The sequence below is a fragment of the Mesoplodon bidens genome, assembly GCF_964165515.1.
Source record: "Mesoplodon bidens genome assembly, chromosome: 3".
NCBI lineage: Eukaryota > Metazoa > Chordata > Mammalia > Artiodactyla > Ziphiidae > Mesoplodon > Mesoplodon bidens.
The window spans coordinates 35,528,468-35,548,707 of NC_138178.1; the positions used below are offsets into that span (position 1 = coordinate 35,528,468).

Consider the following 20,240-nt stretch of genomic DNA (forward strand, 5'->3'; position numbering starts at 1 on the left):
TACTGTTCTCCATAGTGTCAGCTCCCATTTATAAGGAGCTTTCTGTAAAGCTCCACCCAGCTACTTCTGCTTGCACACATTGGTCAATCCTTAGTCCCCTGGCCACCAAAGGAGACTTGGAAATTAAGTTTCCTTTACTAAGGCAGATCAGGCAAAGGATATTGGATGGGTGTCTATAATTAGTAAGCATGGTGCAGCTTTCTCATCTCATTATTCTCTTAATACCAGTGGAAAGCTTACCAAGTATCAGGCCCAGTGCTAGCCACTAGGTATTGGTTTGGAGTTTCACTTTTGTTGCCTCTTTAGGGAATGATTCATTATAGAACAACTTTTTGGAGGTTTTTATCATGGGTATTTTTGGTAGCTCTGTCTGTGCAGAGTCAGATCACTAGAGCCCAGAGGACCTAAGATCTTGCTTGTTGTAGGCCTGTTAGCAACAACAGTTTCACTGTGCTAATCGGTCTTTTCAACTCTCTATCTGTATATCCTCATTAATATGACTAATAGGCCTCTGAGATAGGCAGGAACACATATCTAGCCCATTTTATAGTCAAAGACTCCAAGGCATGGAGCTGAAGGTTATATGGCTTAACAAAAAGTAAGACATAGACTGAGGACAATCATAGATTGTACTACCTCTCAGTGAAAGATGCCCAGTGTGATGAGGCAGAAGGAGTTTAGTCTCCCCAGCTCTGCCTCCAGAGGTGTCATTTTAACAGGCAAATCATATTAGTTTCATACTTTTTTCAAAGGCTCACTGTTAGACTTAGGACAAAACCATGTTCCTTGGCCTGCCCCACAAGATCCTATGCACAGTGGTCTCTGTCACCTTTCTGACCCTCATTTTCTACCATTAACCTTACTAACTCCACTCCAGCTACCCTGGCCCCCTTTCTGTTCCCTGAGCACTTCCAGCCTCTTTTATGCCTCAGAGCCTTTGCATTTGCTCTGCCCGAAACACTCCTTCAATCTCCATTTCTTCACTGGCTCCTTGCCAGGCCTTAGGACTCAGTTCAAGTGTCACCTCCTCAAAAGCCTTTGATGATGACCCTGTCTAAAAGGCACTTACCACTACTCCTGCTTCTCCATGCCACCCAGTAAAATTGCTAGCAAAGCTTTCTGCTTATTTCTTCAATAGCACTTACCTTATTCTGAAAAGGTATTGTTTGTTTGTTTACTTGTTTATTCTGTCTCTCTCTTGTAGAATATAAGCTCCTTGAGGTCAGGGACCTCATCATTCTCGTTCAACACTTTAGCCCCCAGAGTTTAGAATGCCTGGCTCATAAACACTCAGTAAATATTTGTTCAATGAATGGGGTTTCTTTACCATGTGGAACTTTAATATCCTTATAGTTACTGTCGAGATTAAATGAAACCATAAATATAAGTGCAGTTAGTACCAGATACTGGTAATTCAAGATATAATCTGTGCTCAATATCCAGATTTGAGACCACCCTCAAGTAGCCTATATGTTCCTAGCTTCCTCATCTATAAAACGGGGTGGTGGTAAGAAATGAGATAACACATAGGTACTGCTTACTGCAGTGCCTCACACATAATAAATAAGCAATCAGTATCATAAACTATGTGACCTTGGGCAAATTACAATCTTCCATAAGTTTGTTTCCTGAGAATAATTCCCTCCTCACAGTGATATAGTGAGGATTGAATGTGAACACCTATGACATACGAATGCCACCATGTGGAAGGGCAGGTGTTGAAAGAATAGCTAGTCTCGCCTTTGGACTCAGAACTACCCAGTAGAATTTTGTGTGATGATGGCAATGTTCTCATCTCTGCTGTCCTGTACAGTAGCCACTAGCCACATGTGGCTCCCAAGCACTTGAAATATGACTAGACTGACCAGAGAACTGAATTTTTTATTTTATTTTATTTTAATTAACTAGCCACATGTGGTTAGTGGCTACTGTTGGACAAGGCAGACTAAGTAACTTAACCCTACAAAGTTGTCTGGCTGGTATGCAGTTCAGTTTTGTTCCTGAGCCAGATGGCAAATGACTCCCCTCAAAGGGTCAATACCATGAATCTGGAAATCCCAAAAGCCCTCTATGATTTTTCTCCTCCCCACTTCCATCTGGTCCCCCAAGAGTATCCCCCTGAATTTATCTTCAGTGATATGAAAATGTTTGCATGTACTAGAGATGAAAACAGCTTTGAAGTGGACAGTTCTTACTCTCAAGCTCAATAATTCACATCCCATCAAAGGCCTGCACTGTCCAGCAGTGGATGTCTGTGCATCTACCCCACTGTGTGCCTGCCCTGGCCACTGCTAGAAGTTCAAGTCGGCATCTACTGACAAAAGGCCCATGGCAGCATCTCCCCAAGCTGAAGGTAGAGGGTATCTGGGAGAGGAAGTGGGACCCTCAAATCTACCTAAAATCTAGGTCATAACTTTCCGTCCCCAAACTGAAAATAACCAAATCATCCATCCTATACTAGGTGTGTCAGTAATTTCTGGGTGAATGAATGAGCAAATGATAGTTACAAAAAAGCAAACCAGAATTTTGAATGTTGATTTGTAGCACATCAAAGTGACTAATAACAATTTGGAAATAGTCTGATTAAAATGAGTGCGTAAAAAGCAATAATCATGTCTTGATGAGTTCGGAATGTGGTAAACATCTGTTTTATGTTTCTGAAGAATGGAACAAGTATCAGGATTCTGAAAGAAAGGATGTAAGTTTTAAGAGTTTTCCATTATTGATTTACATGAGTACTTTTTGTCCTGTAATGAGAATTTTTGATTTGATTTCATCTTAGAAGTTTTAATTTGTCTGTAGATAATGGTGCTATAATTTGACTGCATCGTGGAATTCTGAGATTGGTGGAAAAAACCCAAGGGCTTTAATATTGGAAGTTTTCTTAGACACTGTAATTAGCACTTTTAGTTCATAAATAATTCTTCTGAGATTTATTTCCATAGATGTTTAATGAGCTTTATTAAGCCTTATTCAAACAGGTTCATATAGAACCACATGAATGTTTTTTATAAAGCAGCATTCATACATTGGAATTACAGATAAAACTGCTTAAAATTCAGTCCCCAAACTAGAAGCTGCTATAACTGTGAATAGTCAGGTTAGATCAGGGAGTGTCGACTGGGGGCAGTTGCCCCTAGGGGCATTTGACAATGTCTGGAAACATTTTGGTTTTCACAGCTGGGGAAGAAGGGAGGTGTTACTGTGACACCTGGTGGGTAGAAGCCAGGGATGCTGCTCGACATCCTACAATGCACAGGACAGCGCCCACCACAAATAATTATCCAGCTCAAAATGTCTCTAATGCTGACGTTGAGAAACCCTGAGTTGGTGTCAAGAGATGCAGAAAAAAATGAGTTTCAACCCTAGGCTAGGAAATGTGCTTGGAATTGTTCCCTCTGTAGTTTCACTGTGCTGGGCCTGAGATAGTGTCACTCAGAGTTTCCTGGGGGCTTCCCATGAGTCAGCCTTCTGAGCAGACTCTTTAGGGAGTGGAGGAAGTATGTGCTCAAGGACATCTTTCTCTAATTCAGGCAGGTCCTATTTTCCAAGTAAATAAAACGTGAATTCACTTCATATAGTTCCAATATCTTGTTTTTAAAGAATGAATAGCATCTTGAGGGACATAATCCAAAAGAAGAACTTTTCTTCTTTTAAAAATTTCCATTAAAACAGTCATATTTGTAGAATATAGGTGGTGAAATATTTCAGAGGTTTAGTACTAAGTGTGCTGGTAGCTACTGAGAGTATAGATGATTGGTTTGCCTGTGAGCTGACGTTCAGGGAGTTGCAGGGAAGTTTAGAAGCTGGACAACATAGGAATGCTGCACACTGAGGTAATGACACTCTTTTAAATTTTGACAGTGTGTAGTAGAAACTAAACCATTACTCATTTTTATCCTTTAACTTCCAGTCAAGATAACTATATAATTATGTGTGTAGGTATATAGATGTGTGTGTTTGTATATTTATCAATAATACATTTGTATATGTGTACACAAGTAGAAACTCTATAACCAAAAAGTAAAATAATTTCTGTCATTAGAGCATTATTTCTTGATCTTATTTTTCATTATTCACCCCCCCACATACGCATCTAAGGAGACTTTAGAAATTTTTTTCTAATTGTGCCTACCACAATGAAATTTTAGTTTCACACCATATACTATATATCTGTTTATGTATGTATATGTGTGCTTTATACATAAAAAGAATGGAACAGTTTTCACCCTTTGGGGATGGTATACCCCAGGTGAGAATGTATGCATTATTAGAGTGAGAGACTGTTCTGATCATCTGGAGTTCTTTATGTTATATTCTATGACTTTACAAAGAGCAAAACCCTTTTACCCATATTTCCTGTTTTTTGATAGCCTGTTGAAGGGATTAGGTAACACTGTTGCTGTCTGCTGCACACGTCAGTTATAAACAGCCCTATTCCTTCACCTGAAAATCTCTGTCTAGTTTTCTGTTCAGGCCCATTGTAATCCAAAAGAAATTGTAGATAACAGTCAAATCATGTAAAGTTTAACCTGTATTTAAGGAAGGTCACTGGTTTTTTAAAAGACTTTATTTCTTTAGAATACTTTTAGATCCATAGAAAAATTGAAAGGAAAGTACAGAGATTTCCTGTGTATCTCCTACCTCCACGTAGGCATAGCCTCCCCTATTTTCAACATCCCTCACCGGAGGGTACATTTGTTACAATTGATGAACCAACATTTGACACATCATAATCACCCAAAATCCATGGTTTAACCTTAGAGTTCACTCTTGGTGTTGTACATCCTATGGGTTTGGAAAAATGTACAATGACAAGTATCTATCATTGTAGTATCATACAAAGTATTTTCACTGACCTAAAAATCCTCTGTGTTCTTCCTGTTCATTCCCCAACCCCTGCCAACCCCCTGGCAACCACTGATCTTTTTACTGTCTCCATAGTTTTCCCTTTTCCAGAATGTTTTATAGTTGGAGTCATGCAGTATGTAGCCTTTTCAGATTGGCTTCTTTCACTTAATAATATGCATTTACATTTCCTCCATGTCTTTTCATGGCTTTATAGCTCATGTCTTTTTTGTGCTGAATAATATTCTGTTGTTTGGGTGTACCACAGTTTATCTATTTGCCAACTAAAGGACATCTTAATTACTTCCAAGTCTTAGAAATTATGAATAAAGCTGCTATTAACATCCATGTGCAGGTTTTGTGTGGGCATAAGTTTTCAGCTCCTTTGGGTAAATACCAAAGAGTGCAGTTACTGGATTGTATGGTAAGAGTGTGCTTAGTTTTATAAGAAACCACCAAACTGTCTTCCAAAGTAGCTTTGTTACTATTTTGCATTCTCATCAGCAATGAATGAGATTTCTGTTGCTCCACATCCTCACAATCATTTGATGCTGTCAGTGTTCTGGATTCTGGCTATTCTAATAGGAGTATAGTGAACTGATTTTTTGAAATAATATTTTTATCAAAATATAATTCACATACTATAAAATTCACCCTTATAAAGTATACAACTGAGTGGTTTCACTGTATTCATTGAGTTGTGCAACCATCACTACTACCTGATTTTAGAACATTTTCATCACCTCAAAAAGAAACTCTGGTCAAAATTTAAACTATCTGTGTTTCAAAGGGTACCATGAAAAAAGTGAAAGGATAAGCCAAGGATTGGAGAAAATATTTGCAAATCATATATCTGGTAAGGGACTTGTACATAGAGTATATAAATAACTCTTATGACTCAATGCTAAAAAGACAACCCAATTTAAAAATGGGCAAAAGATCTGAACAGACATACAGATGTCCATCAAGCACATGAAAAGATGCTGAACACCATTAGCCGTCAGGGAAATGCAAATCAAAACCACAATGAGATACCACTTATGCCCAGTAGGATAACTACAGTAGAAAAGGCAAACAGTAACTAGTGTTGGTGGGGATGTGGAGAAATCAGAGCCCTCATAGACTGCTGGTGGGAATATAAACTTTGAAAAACAGTTTGGGATTTTCTCAAAAAGTTAAACATAGAGTTACTATATCATCCAGCAGTTCTACTCCTAGGAATATATCCCACGCACTGCAATGAAGAGTAGCCCCTGCTGGCCGCAACTAGAGAAAGCCCGCCCACAGAAACAAAGACCCAACGCAGCCATAAATAAATAAATAAATAAACAAAATTTTTTTAAAAGACAAAAAAGATAACCCTTTCCCCCCACTACCACCATTAGCAGTCACTCCTTATCTCTACCTGCTCCCCACGACCCCGGTAACCACTAGTCTGCTTTGTGCCTCTATGGATTGGCCTGTTCTTGACATTTCACATAAATGGAATCATTCCACCTGTGACTTTTTGTACTTGGCTTCTTTCATTAGCATAATATTTTCAGAGTTCACCCATGTTTTAGCAGGTATCAGTACTTCATTCTTTCTTATTGCCTGGTGATATCCCATTGTATGGACATACCACATTTTGTTTATCCATTCATCAGCTGATCAATATTGAGGTTGTTTCCACTTTGGGGCTAATATAAATAATGCTGATTTTAAAGTTCGGGTACAAGTTTTGTATGGACATATGTCTTCAGTTCTCTTGGGCTTATACCTAGGAGTGGAATTGCTTGGTCGTATAGTAACTGTGTTTGTGAGGATCAGCCAGACTGTTTTCCAAAGCGGCTGCACCATTTTACAATCCCACCAGCAACTGATTTTTGAGTGAAGACTAGTTATATACTCCTTAAAGTGCCTTAGGCCAGATTCTCCCCTTCCCTGTCCCCACCCAAGGCCACATAGTCCCTTAATTGTCACATGGAGGGTTTAAACCCATAGTCGTAGGGCTCTTTCATCCCCTCCAAACACAGAGACACTCCCCAGTGTCAAAGCTCTCTTGAATCATACAGATTCCACACAGCGGTGCTTCCCAGGAATCTCACTGACAGAGCTCCTGTGAGAGCTTTTTCTCTTTAATAATAGATTACGTTCCTCAGGCCTCTATCCCCTTTTGAGAAATTCATCTTAAAAATACACATGAAGTGGGCTTCCCTGGTGGCGCAGTGGTTGAGAGTCCACCTGCCGATGCAGGGGACGCGGGTTCATGCCCCGGTCCAGGAGGATCCCACATGCCGCGGAGCGGCTGGGCCCGTGAGCCATGGCCGCTGAGCCTGCGCGTCTGGAGCCTGTGCTCCGCAACAGGAGAGGCCACAACAGTGAGAGGCCCGCGTACCGCAAAAAAAAAAAAAAAAAAATACACGTGAAGCTTTGTTCTTAATACTAGAACTTTGTTGTCACGTACATCTCTAGTTTCAATTTCAGTTGTGTGTTTGCACACTCCACACCCCCACACCACACCCAACACTTCGACCTGCACCTGCGCATCGATGCAGGGCTTGTCCAGCCTGTGTGCGTCTGTCAGTCACACAGTCCAGTGAGCGGAGTTGGGGAATCATCGTCAGTGTGGTCAGCCATTGCATGTCCTCAAATCTATCTTGATATTCAGCCTCTGCCTCATGTTGGGGGGTAACGAATTACACATGTGTGTTACTCTCAGTTCTGATCGCTCTCCTATTTACTTGTGTCAGGGTAGCCCGTGTATACCTTTCAGGGTTGCTGTTCTGGTCAACTTAGAGATTCAGTGAGAATGTGACTCTTCTTCACCCTTTCTGTGTCCTTAATAACAAGCAAGATGTTTCCTTCCCACCTGTAATCCTTTCTTATAAAGAGTTCTGGGATTTTAGCCCATTCTCGCATGCAGAATATCTGTGTAGCATGTTCACTGTCTCCAGGTCTGGGGCCAGCTTCCCCTCTTTCCAGGATACACTATACAGGTCTGGGCCTGGCACAGAGTGAGCACACATCACTCAAAGAACGTTGCTCAGTGGAGGAGTGTGTTTTGTTATGTAAATGTGATGTGTGTTCCACGCCTCACTAACATGCCAGGTATCCCTGTGTTCTCTTCTGCAGGCCATCGGCTGTACTCTGAACTGTAGTTGCCAAAGCTTCAAACCAGGAAAAATAAACCACCGTCAGTGTGAGCAGTGCAGACATGGATGGGTGGCCCACGGTAACTATTTTGCCCCCTCTCTTGGCCTTTAGTGTACCCTTTAAATAAATTACAGTTATTCAGCAACAGATTTAATATCTAAGAATGACAGCTAACATTTGTAAGTTACTGCTGTGTGCCAGGTAACAGCCTAAGAGCTTTATATACGTTATCTCTTTGAATCTTAACAACTCTGTATGATAAGTGTTTATCAACCCCCTTCTAAAGATGTAGAAAATGGTGCTTCAGGGCTGTCATTCTGCAACAGTAGAAATGTTCTGTGCTATCTAATATAGTAGCCTCTAACCCAGGGTTGCTAGATGGAAAAACAGAATGCTCAGTTGAATTTGAATTTCAGTTAAATTATACATAATTTTTTAGCCTAAGTATATCCCAATGAATATTTCTGTTGTAAGTGTATACCACTTATTCATTTTTTATCTGAAATGTATATTCAAGTTTAATTTTTATTTGTTTTTTTATTTGCTATACCTGACAGCCCTACACTAGCCACATGTGGCTACAAGTACTTGAAATGTGATTAGTGCAACTGCTGAATTGAATTTTTAGTTTTATTTAATGTTAATTAATTTAAATCTAAATTTGAATAGCCATATGTGACTGATGACTGTTGCATTGGACAGCATGGAGTTCAGTGGCTTAACTTGCCCAGCCCAACAACTAGATAGTGGCACACTAGGGCTCAAACCCAGATCTGTTGGCTTTCCAAGTCCAGGTTCTTCTCCAGACCCCATGCTTCCTGGTTTTCCATCCTCTTGATTATGCACCTGCCACCTTCGTTTTTACCCGTTTTCCGTGCACGGTCCCTACTTGCGGCTGTTTTACTCCTTAGGCATGCCACAGGAAAGGGAGAAAAGAAGCCTCTCAGGCTAGTCCATTTTATTTTAGAAGTTCCTGAGAATAACTTGGAGCCAGATAGCTATTAAGATTATTAATTGTTTGCATATTTGTGGGTTTTCTACTGGAACAAATAACTGAGAGTTAGCGCTAACCTACTTCTGTGCAGTGTTTCTCTTAAAAGTAGAATCTTGAAAAATGATATTTCTTCAATTCACTTTTTCAGCTCTAAGTAAGCTAAGGATTCCCCCCGTGTATCCAACAAGCCAGGTGGAGATTGTCCAGTCCAACGTGGTGTTTGATATTAGCAGCCTCATGCTGTATGGGACCCAGGCCATCCCTGTTCGCCTGAAAATCCTACTGGACCGGCTCTTCAGTGTGTTGAAGCAAGATGAGGTCCTCCAGATCCTCCATGCCTTGGACTGGACCCTCCAGGATTACATCCGTGGATACGTGCTGCAGGTATGGGGACCATGGGCACTGTTCTCCTAGAATGTCTTCCGAAGCTCATGTCCATGGAACTGATGTAACCCAGTTGCCTACAGTGCTACAGCCATTGGTAGTCATCCTTCCCTTTCATCGTTATTTCTAATGTCTTAAGCCCTACCTCCTGTTCTGGGTGAACTCCAGTGCCTTTCCTCAAGGTATCTGTAAGACTTCAGGATGCGGGAGCGTTCCATGTTCTCTGATGTAGGTTGCACTCAGCCAGCTCTTCCACAGTCAACCATTTGCCCCATCCTTGGTGCTGCCTCCGTTTCTTTCATTAGCCTCAAACTATTTACTGACGCAAGACATCATGTTTCAGATTTTACTGAGAGTTGGGGGTTGAGGAAGGGAACTTACATTGCAGAACGGCACAGCAAACAGTTACAATTTCATGCCACACCTTCCTGTTCTTTAAAACCCTCTGCCATCCATCCTACTGCTAATTTTCCTTCCCAGGCTCCATCACCTTGTGATATTTCTGTGTGCATGCTCTGGCTCATTCTCTCTCTGCCTCCCCAGTTCCTTTTGGCCTCCTCTCATTTTCTCTATGTCTCTCCCATCATTCCATGCCTTTCGTCCCTTCTCTCATCTCTTTCCTTTGCAGAGTAGTTTTACCTCTTTTTCTGTACCATACTGTGGGGGGTAGGCCTTATGCTTCCTATCCAGAGAGGCTATCAAGGTGTTTCAATAGCAAAGAACATATTCCCTGATGTGAATTACATCACTTCTCTGACATATGAAACAGCTACAGCATTTTCTTCCTTGTCACTACGCTAGAAAATGTCAGCTAACTTTGATAAAAATTTCAACGAAATGGGCAGATGAATGTTATTTCCAAGACTAACATACACTTCAGTCTAACTCAGCTGGGCCATAACCCTGAAACAAACACTAATAACAACCATTTATTGACTTAGACCCTCTTCCAGTAATCTCACAAGGTAGGTACACTATCCCCATTTTCCAGTTGGAAAACCAGAGACTGAGTGCTTCTAAATCTTGCTGAAGTCACTCAACTTGTATGCAGCAGACTGAGAATTTGAACCCACTTCTTTCGAACTCTGACAATGCCTCCAGTCTTCCTGTGGAAACATGTTTGCTCACCTCGAGTGCAGGACCCCCAGCAGGCTAGAAACCACCTTTTATGTAGAGCAGCATTATGACATAGATCAATATTTAATGATCCTAATAATCTTGCTTTCTAGTGTTAGGATTAAAAATATGGAATCAATTACCTTGAACCTCTAGTGCATGAAAAATTTATGATGTTACATTCCTCATCATCTTCAGAACTCTTACATGCACTGTGAAAAATCTCAGTAGGCCATCAAATACATGTTCTGTGATAAAATATTTATTGTAGTTTTGGGAAAAGTTAGGCCTTGCTAGAGTTTGAAAGATCTCCAACACTCCAGTGTAATTACAGCTCTGCTTTGTGAACATAGGCAATAGATCAATACAGGTTCATTTGTTTTTCAATGTTAGTTGCTTGGGAAAGATTATTAAACTTGCAGCGAATAAATACTTGAACTATATCTAGGCCTGATTGCCTCATCTATACTCTTTAGATAAAGAAGTTACTATTGTTCAAATGATACATATTTTAATTTTAGTGGAGGAAAATTATGCCTGATGCAAGACAACCAATTGGTTTGAAATAAGATGGAAAATAATCACCAAACTTCCCTTAGGCTTGAGTGATATAATTTTATTTCTCTCTTCTGGACCACTGCTTGCATTTGTGCAGTTTATTTTCTGCACAGAGTTTCTGTCCTAGGACAGTGGGGTGAGCGAGGGCTGAACTCATCAAGCCTTGTGCTCACAGGGGTGTCTTTTTCTAATATGTACAAAAGTGCCCTGTGGTGCTGATGGAGGCCCTGACCACATACATGGTTCCTTTCTTAGAGAAAAGGGTAAGGAATAGTAAATTAATTGCCCTTTTTAATTCTGGTTTGGGTTTAGGATGCATCAGGAAAGGTGTTAGACCACTGGAGCATCATGACCAGTGAGGAAGAGGTGGCCACCTTGCAGCAGTTCCTTCGTTTTGGAGAGACCAAGTCTATCGTTGAGCTCATGGCAATTCAAGAGAAGGAAGAGCAGTCCATCATCATCCCGCCCTCCACGGCGAACGTAGATATCAGGGCTTTCATCGAGAGCTGCAGCCACCGGAGTGTCAGCCTCCCCCCTCCGGTAGACAAAGGAAACCCTGGCAATATACACCCCTTTGAGAACCTCATAAACAACATGACCTTCATGCTGCCCTTCCAGTTCTTCAACCCTGTGCCTCCCTCACTGATAGGGTCAGTGCCCGAACCATATGTGCTGGAGCAGGGTCAGGACCAAAGTCAGGACCCCAAACAGGAAATCCACGGACCCTTCCCCAACAGCAGCTTCTTAACTTCCAGTTCCACCCCATTTCAGGTTGAAAAAGAACAGTGTCTAAACTGTCCAAGTCCTGTTACTAAAAAGGAAGACAGCGCCCATTTAAGCGACTCCAGCTCATACAACATCATCACAAAGCTCGAAAGGACACAGTTGTCCCCAGAGGGCAAAGTGAAGTCCGAGAGGAACAGCCTCGGCACAAAGAAGGGCCGGGTGTTCTGTACAGCGTGTGAGAAGACCTTCTACGACAAAGGCACCCTCAAGATCCACTACAACGCCGTCCACCTGAAGATCAAGCATAAGTGCACCATCGAAGGCTGTAACATGGTGTTCAGCTCCCTGAGGAGCCGGAACCGCCACAGCGCCAACCCCAACCCCCGGCTGCACATGCCAATGAACAGAAACAACAGGGACAAAGACCTGAGGAACAGCCTGAACCTGGCTGCCTCTGAGAGCTATAAGCGCCCAGGTTTCAGGGTGACTTCTCCAGACTGTCGACCTTTCCCTGGCTACACTGGTTCAGGGGAGGATTCCCGGAGCCAGCCAGCCTTCCCAAGCATCGGCCAAAATGGAGTGCTTTTTCCCAACCTGAAGACGGTCCAGCCGGTCCTTCCTTTCTACCGCAGTCCGGCCACCCCGGCTGAGCTAGCAAACACACCTGGGATGCTGCCTTCCCTCCCTCTGCTGTCCTCTTCAATCCCGGAACAACTGGTTTCCAACGAAATGCCATTCGATGCCCTGCCCAAGAAGAAATCGCGGAAGTCCAGTATGCCCATCAAAATAGAGAAGGAGGCTGTGGAGATAGCGGATGAGAAGAGGCACACTCTCAGCTCAGATGAAGACATGCCCCTGCAGGTGGTCAGTGAAGACGAGCTGGAGGCCTGCAGCCCCCGGTCAGACAGAGCCCCATTGGGAAGCTTAGGGAAGCCTGGTCCTGAAGGAGAGAGGCCCTGCCATCTCAAACCGGCGATCGAGTCCAGCGGAGCCATCCGCCAAACCCCTGAGCAGGCCACATACAACTCGGAGAGGGAGACTGAGCAGAAGTCAGTGCTGACCGTGGTGCCACGGGACAGGGAGGATGGTGGCCGTGAACCTCACCTCGCCCCCGGGGTGGAGCCCTGTGTCCCTTTTCCTGACTACGTCAAGCTGCAGCAGCGCCTGCTGGCTGGGGGCCTCCTCAGTGCTTTGTCCAGCCGGGGGATGGCTTTTCCTTGTTTTGAAGATTCCAAAGAGCTGGAGCACTCAGGTCAGCACACATTAGCGAGGCCGAAGGAGGAAAATCGCTTCCAGTGTGACATCTGCAAGAAGACTTTTAAAAACGCTTGTGGTGTGAAGATGCATCACAAGAACATGCATGCCAAAGAAACGCACACGTGCACGACGGAGGGCTGTAAGGCCACATTCCCTTCCCGCAGGAGCAGAGACAGGTAAGACATCTGGTGGCAATCATTTCTTCCAAGGCAGTGGTTCTTAAACTTCAGCATGCATCTGAGTCACCTGGAGGGTTGTTAAAACAGACTTCTGAGCCCTCCCCCTAGAATTTCTGCTTCGGTTGGTCTGGGACGAGATGTGAGAGTTTGCATTGCTAAGTTCCCAGGGGACACTGATGCTATTCCAGGGACCACAGATTGAGAAACAGTGTTCTATAGATCCAGATTGCTGGATTTTCAATTCCAGAATTTAATCTCATTTAGCCACAAAACCTGACCTGAAATGATGTGAGGCTCTTTTAATCTTCTTAAATCTCCCTTTGTGGGGATTTTTTAATGTATGTTCCATAGAGAAATGGTAAAGGATCTCTTACGGGGGCGTTGCCATGATACGACACTATATGCATCATTCTGCCTTTTTCAAGCCTGAGAAATTCTGGCTTCGGAAACATCTGGCCCCAAGGGTTTGGGATAAGGCATCATGAACTAGTTCACACATTAGAGGGGGGGGAAGCAGGGGAGCTTTTAAAGTTAGGCTTGTAGCCCCCCAAAACTTGTCTGATTTTCATTTCACACTATGAAGTCCACAGAATGAAACGTTTTCTCCGATTTCTATTTAACCACTATTTTTTTGAAAGGAAGAATAACTGCCTGATTGAAGATTTTTGAAATACTAAGATACCAAAGAGTAAAGGCAATTAACAGGTTATTTCAGTGTCTGCAGTGTGTGGTTCAAAGATGAGAAGTCTTTCAGTGCCGGGTTTTCATGGCCCCACCACACAGAGTCAGACTGTTTGTACAGAGTGCCCGGGTATAGAGTATCTCTCATCACTCTGGGGACACAGCACTGGCGTTCCTATCTTACTTGTGCTTTTCTTAATGAACTTGAGTCGCATAACCGCTCTTGAGGTCGCCTTCCTCCCCAGCCTATAAAGGGAAGAGGAAGCTTACCAAAAGATGACCCCAGGAGGCTTTAAGGAGAGAACCAGCTCACTGATGAAATGCAGCATTGTGGATGCTAAATGGTTCACAGAATATCAAAATGTTACATTCGCTTAAACAAGCTTGACTTCGAGCAGCTCAACACCACCACTGCCTCAGTCCAAGTTGTAGCACCTAATTTATTAAGAGGGTGAAAATGTATAGACTCCCACACACATTCCTGGACAGGGCTCCTAAGAACACATACATTGTCTTGAGCAGAGAGGATAGGGCAGGGGTGATATTAGTTAAAATTCCTGTTTCTGTTGCTGGATGTTGCACCAAACCACCAAGATACCCAAATTAGTGAGCCAGTGCCCCTCCTCCACCCTCCAAGAAGGGTGTTCGTTCCTGAATAAGCTGTCATTATAAAGAAGAGATAGTCATATCGGTCAGGTTATCCTTGATATTTATGATACTGTTCTGACCTACATTGTCTACTAAATTAGAAGACATATTGAATTTAAGATACTATTTATATTTATTTTTCATATATTTAACATTTTCTTATTTGGGGACCTATTTGTGATGCCAGCCTCCTGCCCCACCACAGGAAGACATCTTTCGTTCTAAATGTAAACCACTAATTCTAGTAGTCTAGAACTTGGACTGCATTTTCCCTAGCATCTGTGATTAAAATGATACCATCTTAAACAGGACTTTGTGAGCAGTCCCGGGCCCACCACCATTTTTCTGAGTCAGAGATGAGACTTGCATGGCTGTAAGGATAACTGACGTCCTCTCTTCAAGCCACTGCTACTGCCAACAGCAGTTCCTAGGATCCATCAGCAAGGGGCGAGGACAGAACTGTGGATACTTATTTAGCCAAGAAATAGTCAATAACCTTCTGTGTTAGGTGCTCTCGACACAGTCCCTGCCCACGACAGCCAGTGGGGAAGACAGAGCAGTGAGCAGGTGATTACAGCTGAAGGTGGTGGCTGCTAGAAGCGGGGTATTCTGTTATGGGCACGTGGGAGGGCGCCTACCCAAACCCTCTGAGAAGTTAGGGATGGTTTCCCGCAGGAGTTCTGTCTGATCCAGCAGCTCGCAGAGGTTTTGGTCTCACAGCCCCTTTACAAATTCTTAAAACCTCAACACCCTCAAGAACTTCTGTCTATTTGGGTTTATATCTATCAATATTTACTGTATTAGAAATTAACATTGAAAAATTATGGGCTTCCCTGGTGACGCCGTGGTTGGGGGTCCGCCTGCCGATGCAGGGGGCGCAGGTTCGTGCCCCGGTCCAGGAGGATCCCGCGTGCCGCGGAGCAGCTAGGCCCGTGAGCCATGGCCACGGGGCCTGCGCGTCCGGAGCCTGTGCTCCGCAGTGGGAGAGGCCACGGCAGTGAGAGGCCTGCGTACCAAAAAAAAAAAAAAATTGAAAATATATGTATCACATCACTTAATAAACCTATTATATGTTACCATTACATTTTTATAAAAAATAACTACATTTTCTGGATCAAAAACTTAGTGAGAAGTGGCTTTGTTTTACATTTTGCAAATATCTTTAATGTCTGGTCCGGTAGAAGATGACTGGGTTCTCATACCAGCTTCTGCATTCAGTCTGTTGCAATATCACATGTCACGTAACCTCTGGAAAACTCCACTCTACACTAGTGAGAGAATGAGCCTGAAAAGGGAAAACAGTGTCTTAGTATCATCATGAAAGGAGTCTGACTTGAGGGACATCCTGAAAGGATCTCAGGGACCACTAGGGGTACCCAGACCGCAATTTGAAAACCGCTGGTCTCAGCTTATCTAAATAGTCAAAAATGGGAGGGAAGAGTTGGAGGGGGAGGTGTAGAAGTTGAAGGGAAGAAATACAGACCTGGGCAGTAGGCACAGTATTAGTTCTGGAAGTAGAAAGCCTGGCACGTGGTCCACAGGGTTTTTGCAGCTGTGATACTCACTGGTCTCAGGGGACATGGCACCTTGGGAAGTGTATCTAACCCTCTGAGGATGGTTAAGGAGGAGAGAGGGCTGCCCACCTGTTAGCTCTTGGTGTTCATGGGATCCTCAGGAGTTGAGCAAAGGGCCCAGAGGTTTGCTTTGTTGCGTCAGGGACCTTTCTGTACAAGGTGTTCCAGTAAATGTGTTTGTCAGACTTTTTTTTGACCACTTGTGTATACTGGAACCTGTATGTCAATCTAATGTCTGGTTTTCTGCCGAGACATACCTGCCCCTTCACCCAGGGTGCTGACATAATCACAGGGCAGAGTTGCAGTTGAGAAGAGGTGCTTGCAAAGTGGGTGATCTGGGAGTATAATTCTGATTATGTCCCAAGAAAAGAATGCATAAGAGGATTAAAAAGAAGTTCAGAAATAAATTTGATACATTTTATGAGTAACACCCCTCCCATATGTCCTTGGAGATCTAGAAGAGAAAATTTGATTCCTTGTTATTTAGGTGAGGGTGTTTTTCCCAATTTGACCCTGGCATGCATTCTGATCTGTGTTGGGGGAGGTATTTTCCCTGTTTGGAATAATTCTCCAATCACCTTTAAGATTGTACCCTCTGGTAAGGGGTGTTTTTGCTCGTCAATAGTTAGGGGATCTCCGAGCAAGGCCAACATGATTGACAAGTTACATCCAAATGATATCTTATGAGTAAAAGGCATGTGTCATAATGGATGCTCATTATCTGCCCTTTAGGAGTAATCATTGGGTAGATGATTGGCAGTGTGCTCACAGTGCTGCATTTGCAAGATTTCTGTCTGGTATATAGTGAAATGTTGCAAATACGAACTAAATTTAGCACACACACATGTGTACACCCCACACACACACTCGTGCACACACATACAATTTCTAGCCAGTCAGATTTTCACACCTGTAGAACTTGCGTGGGGGTGTGTATGCAAATACTCTAGACCACCATGCAAGCCACATAGGAAATTTTAAATGTTCTGGTAGCCACATTAAAAAAGAAACAAGTGAAGTAAGTGTTAGTAACATATTTTATTTCACTCAGCCTATCCAAAATATTATCATTTCAGTACATGACACTAGCCACCTTTCAGGTGCTCGTACACTTATGAGTAGCTGTCATACTGGACAGTGCAGCTCTAGAAGATAATATTTCCTGGTTTCATTGAAATAAAGTCGTCTGCTTAGTTCCTTATTGTTTGTGACCAGTTTTCTTCTGGGATCTCCTGGTTCCAGTGTCCCAGTTGAACTGGCCTAACTGAAGTAGTCTAGCCATTCTCTAAAGATGAGGTACACGAACTTACGTGTCAATCAAATTGTGGAAACTGAAGAGAACTACATATTCTGTTGACCTTTCTGGTCAAATGCTAACTTGTGACAAGTGGTGAACGGCAGTGGGCAGTGTCCACCACACACACACTGTATCACTTCTCTCATGCCACAAGCTTTCCTGGTATCTGCCTAGTGTCTCTACTCAGAATGAAGGCTGTCTTTAACACAACAGAAACAACAGCCCAACCCATTGCTAACCATCTTTTCACTCTTGTAGACACAGTTCAAACCTAAACCTCCACCAAAAAGTGTTGACTCAAGAAGTGTTGGAGAGCGGTGGAGACCATTTCCATACAGCTTACTTGTTGAAAGATATGGCTAAGGAAGCCTGTCAGGATGTGGCTTTCACACAGCAAGCCTCCCCGACATCTGTCATCTTCAAGGGAACGAGTCGGATGGGCAGCCTGGTTTACCCAGTAGCCCAAGTCCACAGCGCCGGCCTGGAGAGCTACACCTCTGGTCCGCCCAGCGAGGGCACCATCCTGGATTTGAGTACTACCTCGAGCATGAAATCGGAGAGTAGCAGCCATTCCTCCTGGGACTCAGACGGGGCAAGCGAGGAAGGCACCGTGCTCATGGAGGACAGCGATGGCAACTGTGAAGGGGCAAGCCTGGTCCCCGGGGAGGATGACTATCCCATCTGCGTCCTGATGGAGAAGGCCGACCAGAGCCTTGCCAGCCTGCCATCTGGGCTGCCCATAACATGTCACCTCTGCCAAAAGACGTACAGTAATAAAGGGACCTTCAGGGCTCACTACAGAACTGTGCACCTCCGCCAGCTCCACAAGTGCAAAGTCCCGGGCTGCAACACTATGTTCTCGTCTGTTCGAAGTCGAAACAGACACAGCCAGAATCCCAACCTGCACAAAAGCCTAGCCTCCTCTCCAAGTCACCTCCAGTAACAAGGTAGTGGACCACGTTTGCTCAGATAAGCATTGGTCGTAATTCAGGAATAAGATAGTCCAAAGAAAAGTTTCTCTGTTTAGTTACCATTTGGGGCAAGCGTGGCAAAGAATATTTGAGTTGACTTCATAGTCTTCTACAGCAGGATGAGCAGAAGACAAGCCTTGTGAGAAGTTGCCATTGGGGTGGCGTTTCCTATTATTTTTCTTAGCCCAGAAGAAAAATAAAACTGACATAAAAACTTGCAGAAACGTGGTTTTCCCCAGATTTGTTTACACATTCCCTGGGAGAGCTCCAGGTCTGCAGGTTGACAGCAGAGGCCCAGGACCTGGGGGCAGCTTGAAGTGAGGCTTGTAGTATTAAGGGTCAGTCGAGTGTCCTGGCACACAGACTGTCACCACGGGTGACACCAGGAGCCACTCCCAAAGATCACATTTTTGAGTTCCTGCTTTAATGAGTCTGAAATCCAAACTGGAGTTTGGGAAAATGACTATTTGAGACTATCCCTCCATTTAGATTGGAGAATTGCCTTTTTTCCCTCTGAAGATCTCATGTGTTACTCCAGGGAGTTCTCAAAGGAAGCACGTTGGCCTCTAATACGTAGGAATACAAATGTTACCCAGGATGTTAGTTCTCACTCTGTAACACGCGTTAAGAGGCTAGGGGGAAATACTTCATGCACTTAAAAATAGCAGTCTTCAATTTAATTTAAAATAAGTTTGCTAATATTTAATTTGTGTTTATGTTATGTGAGTGTGGTGAGTGTAGACATGTCACAGTGTGACCTCTGGGTCTCTGCTCAAAAGCAGAATGAGTGACAACCTAAACTGCAAAACCACTGCCCATTTTCGTTTGGTGACCTTCAGCGTCTGTTCATTTAGATCCCCTGTGGAACAAATGCAGGCGTGATTCTGGCGGGACCATTTGTATATATTCAGCCAAAGTGTTGAGAGAATGTGGTCCTGATGGTTGTTGCGCATTTTCATTATCACTGGATCCCTCAGTCTTCACCCTTTTATAAATGTGTAAGATTAGGATGAACTTTTGAATTTACATGGTAGAAAGAAAAGTAGGACATTGTTGCCATACTGTATGTCTTAATATTTAACTTATTCTGAAATATATTCTGTACCATTATACACATTTGCTGTTGTAGAAAAGAAGCAAGTGAAAGGAGACCCTGTCCTGAAATTCGGCATTTACAATACCCTAAAAGTCCATGGTTGGGAAAAAGAAATTGATTTTGTATTAAAACTTCAAGTTAATCACCTTCTTAAACTCATGGTTGGTTTGAGTAATGAAAAGCATCCTTAAAGAGAATTGGGGCTTTATAAGAGATACTATTCCTCTGACCCAAAGGTGAAAAAAGCCAATAACCTGTTACTGATTATTTCAACTTTTTTTTTTAAATAAATGTGACAACTTAAAATTTGTCTCTGCTTAAAGTGAGATGTATCTTTCAACTGTTTTGTTACCCAGCTGTTTAATATTCCATTGTCCCCAAAGTGGAAAAATTTGTATACAAATGAGTTTTCTATGAGTTAATAAAAATATATGACACAGTTTTTGTTTAAAAAGGCAAACCTTTGTCAAAGCAGTTTTGTCATACATACTGCGTGTTGTGTGAGTGCATGTGATCATCATACACACACATACACACATACACACACTTATGAATTTTACAGATCTAACCACCCAGGGAAGGTCTGGTGGACAGGAATCAGTAACTACGGCCCCATCCTAACCGGAACTGCAGCGGTTCATGAGTTGCAAAGGAATTAAGTGGTTACTTCACTGGGAGGAGGGGCTAGGTATCACTTATCAAGGAAAATACAGGGATTTTTTAAAAATCTATGCTATCAAAGATAAGTCTTATGGCCAATGCTCAAAATGGAGTGT

At 43.0% G+C, this 20,240-nt stretch overlaps 1 protein-coding gene across 1 annotated transcript in view; it reads left to right on the forward strand.

Moving 5' to 3' along the window:
- The window catches only part of BNC1 (basonuclin zinc finger protein 1), a gene marked incomplete at both ends in the record, with an annotated part of 29,904 nt that extends 11,564 nt beyond the window's left edge, over window positions 1-18,340 (forward strand). The window contains 4 exons of the mRNA XM_081228898.1: window positions 7,963-8,062; window positions 9,126-9,361; window positions 11,348-13,194; window positions 17,656-18,340. Coding sequence (XP_081085024.1) covers window positions 7,963-8,062; window positions 9,126-9,361; window positions 11,348-13,194; window positions 17,656-18,340 — 2,868 coding nt within the window. The remainder of the gene's footprint in view (window positions 1-7,962; window positions 8,063-9,125; window positions 9,362-11,347; window positions 13,195-17,655) is intronic.
- Between the last annotated feature and the right edge of the window lie 1,900 nt (window positions 18,341-20,240).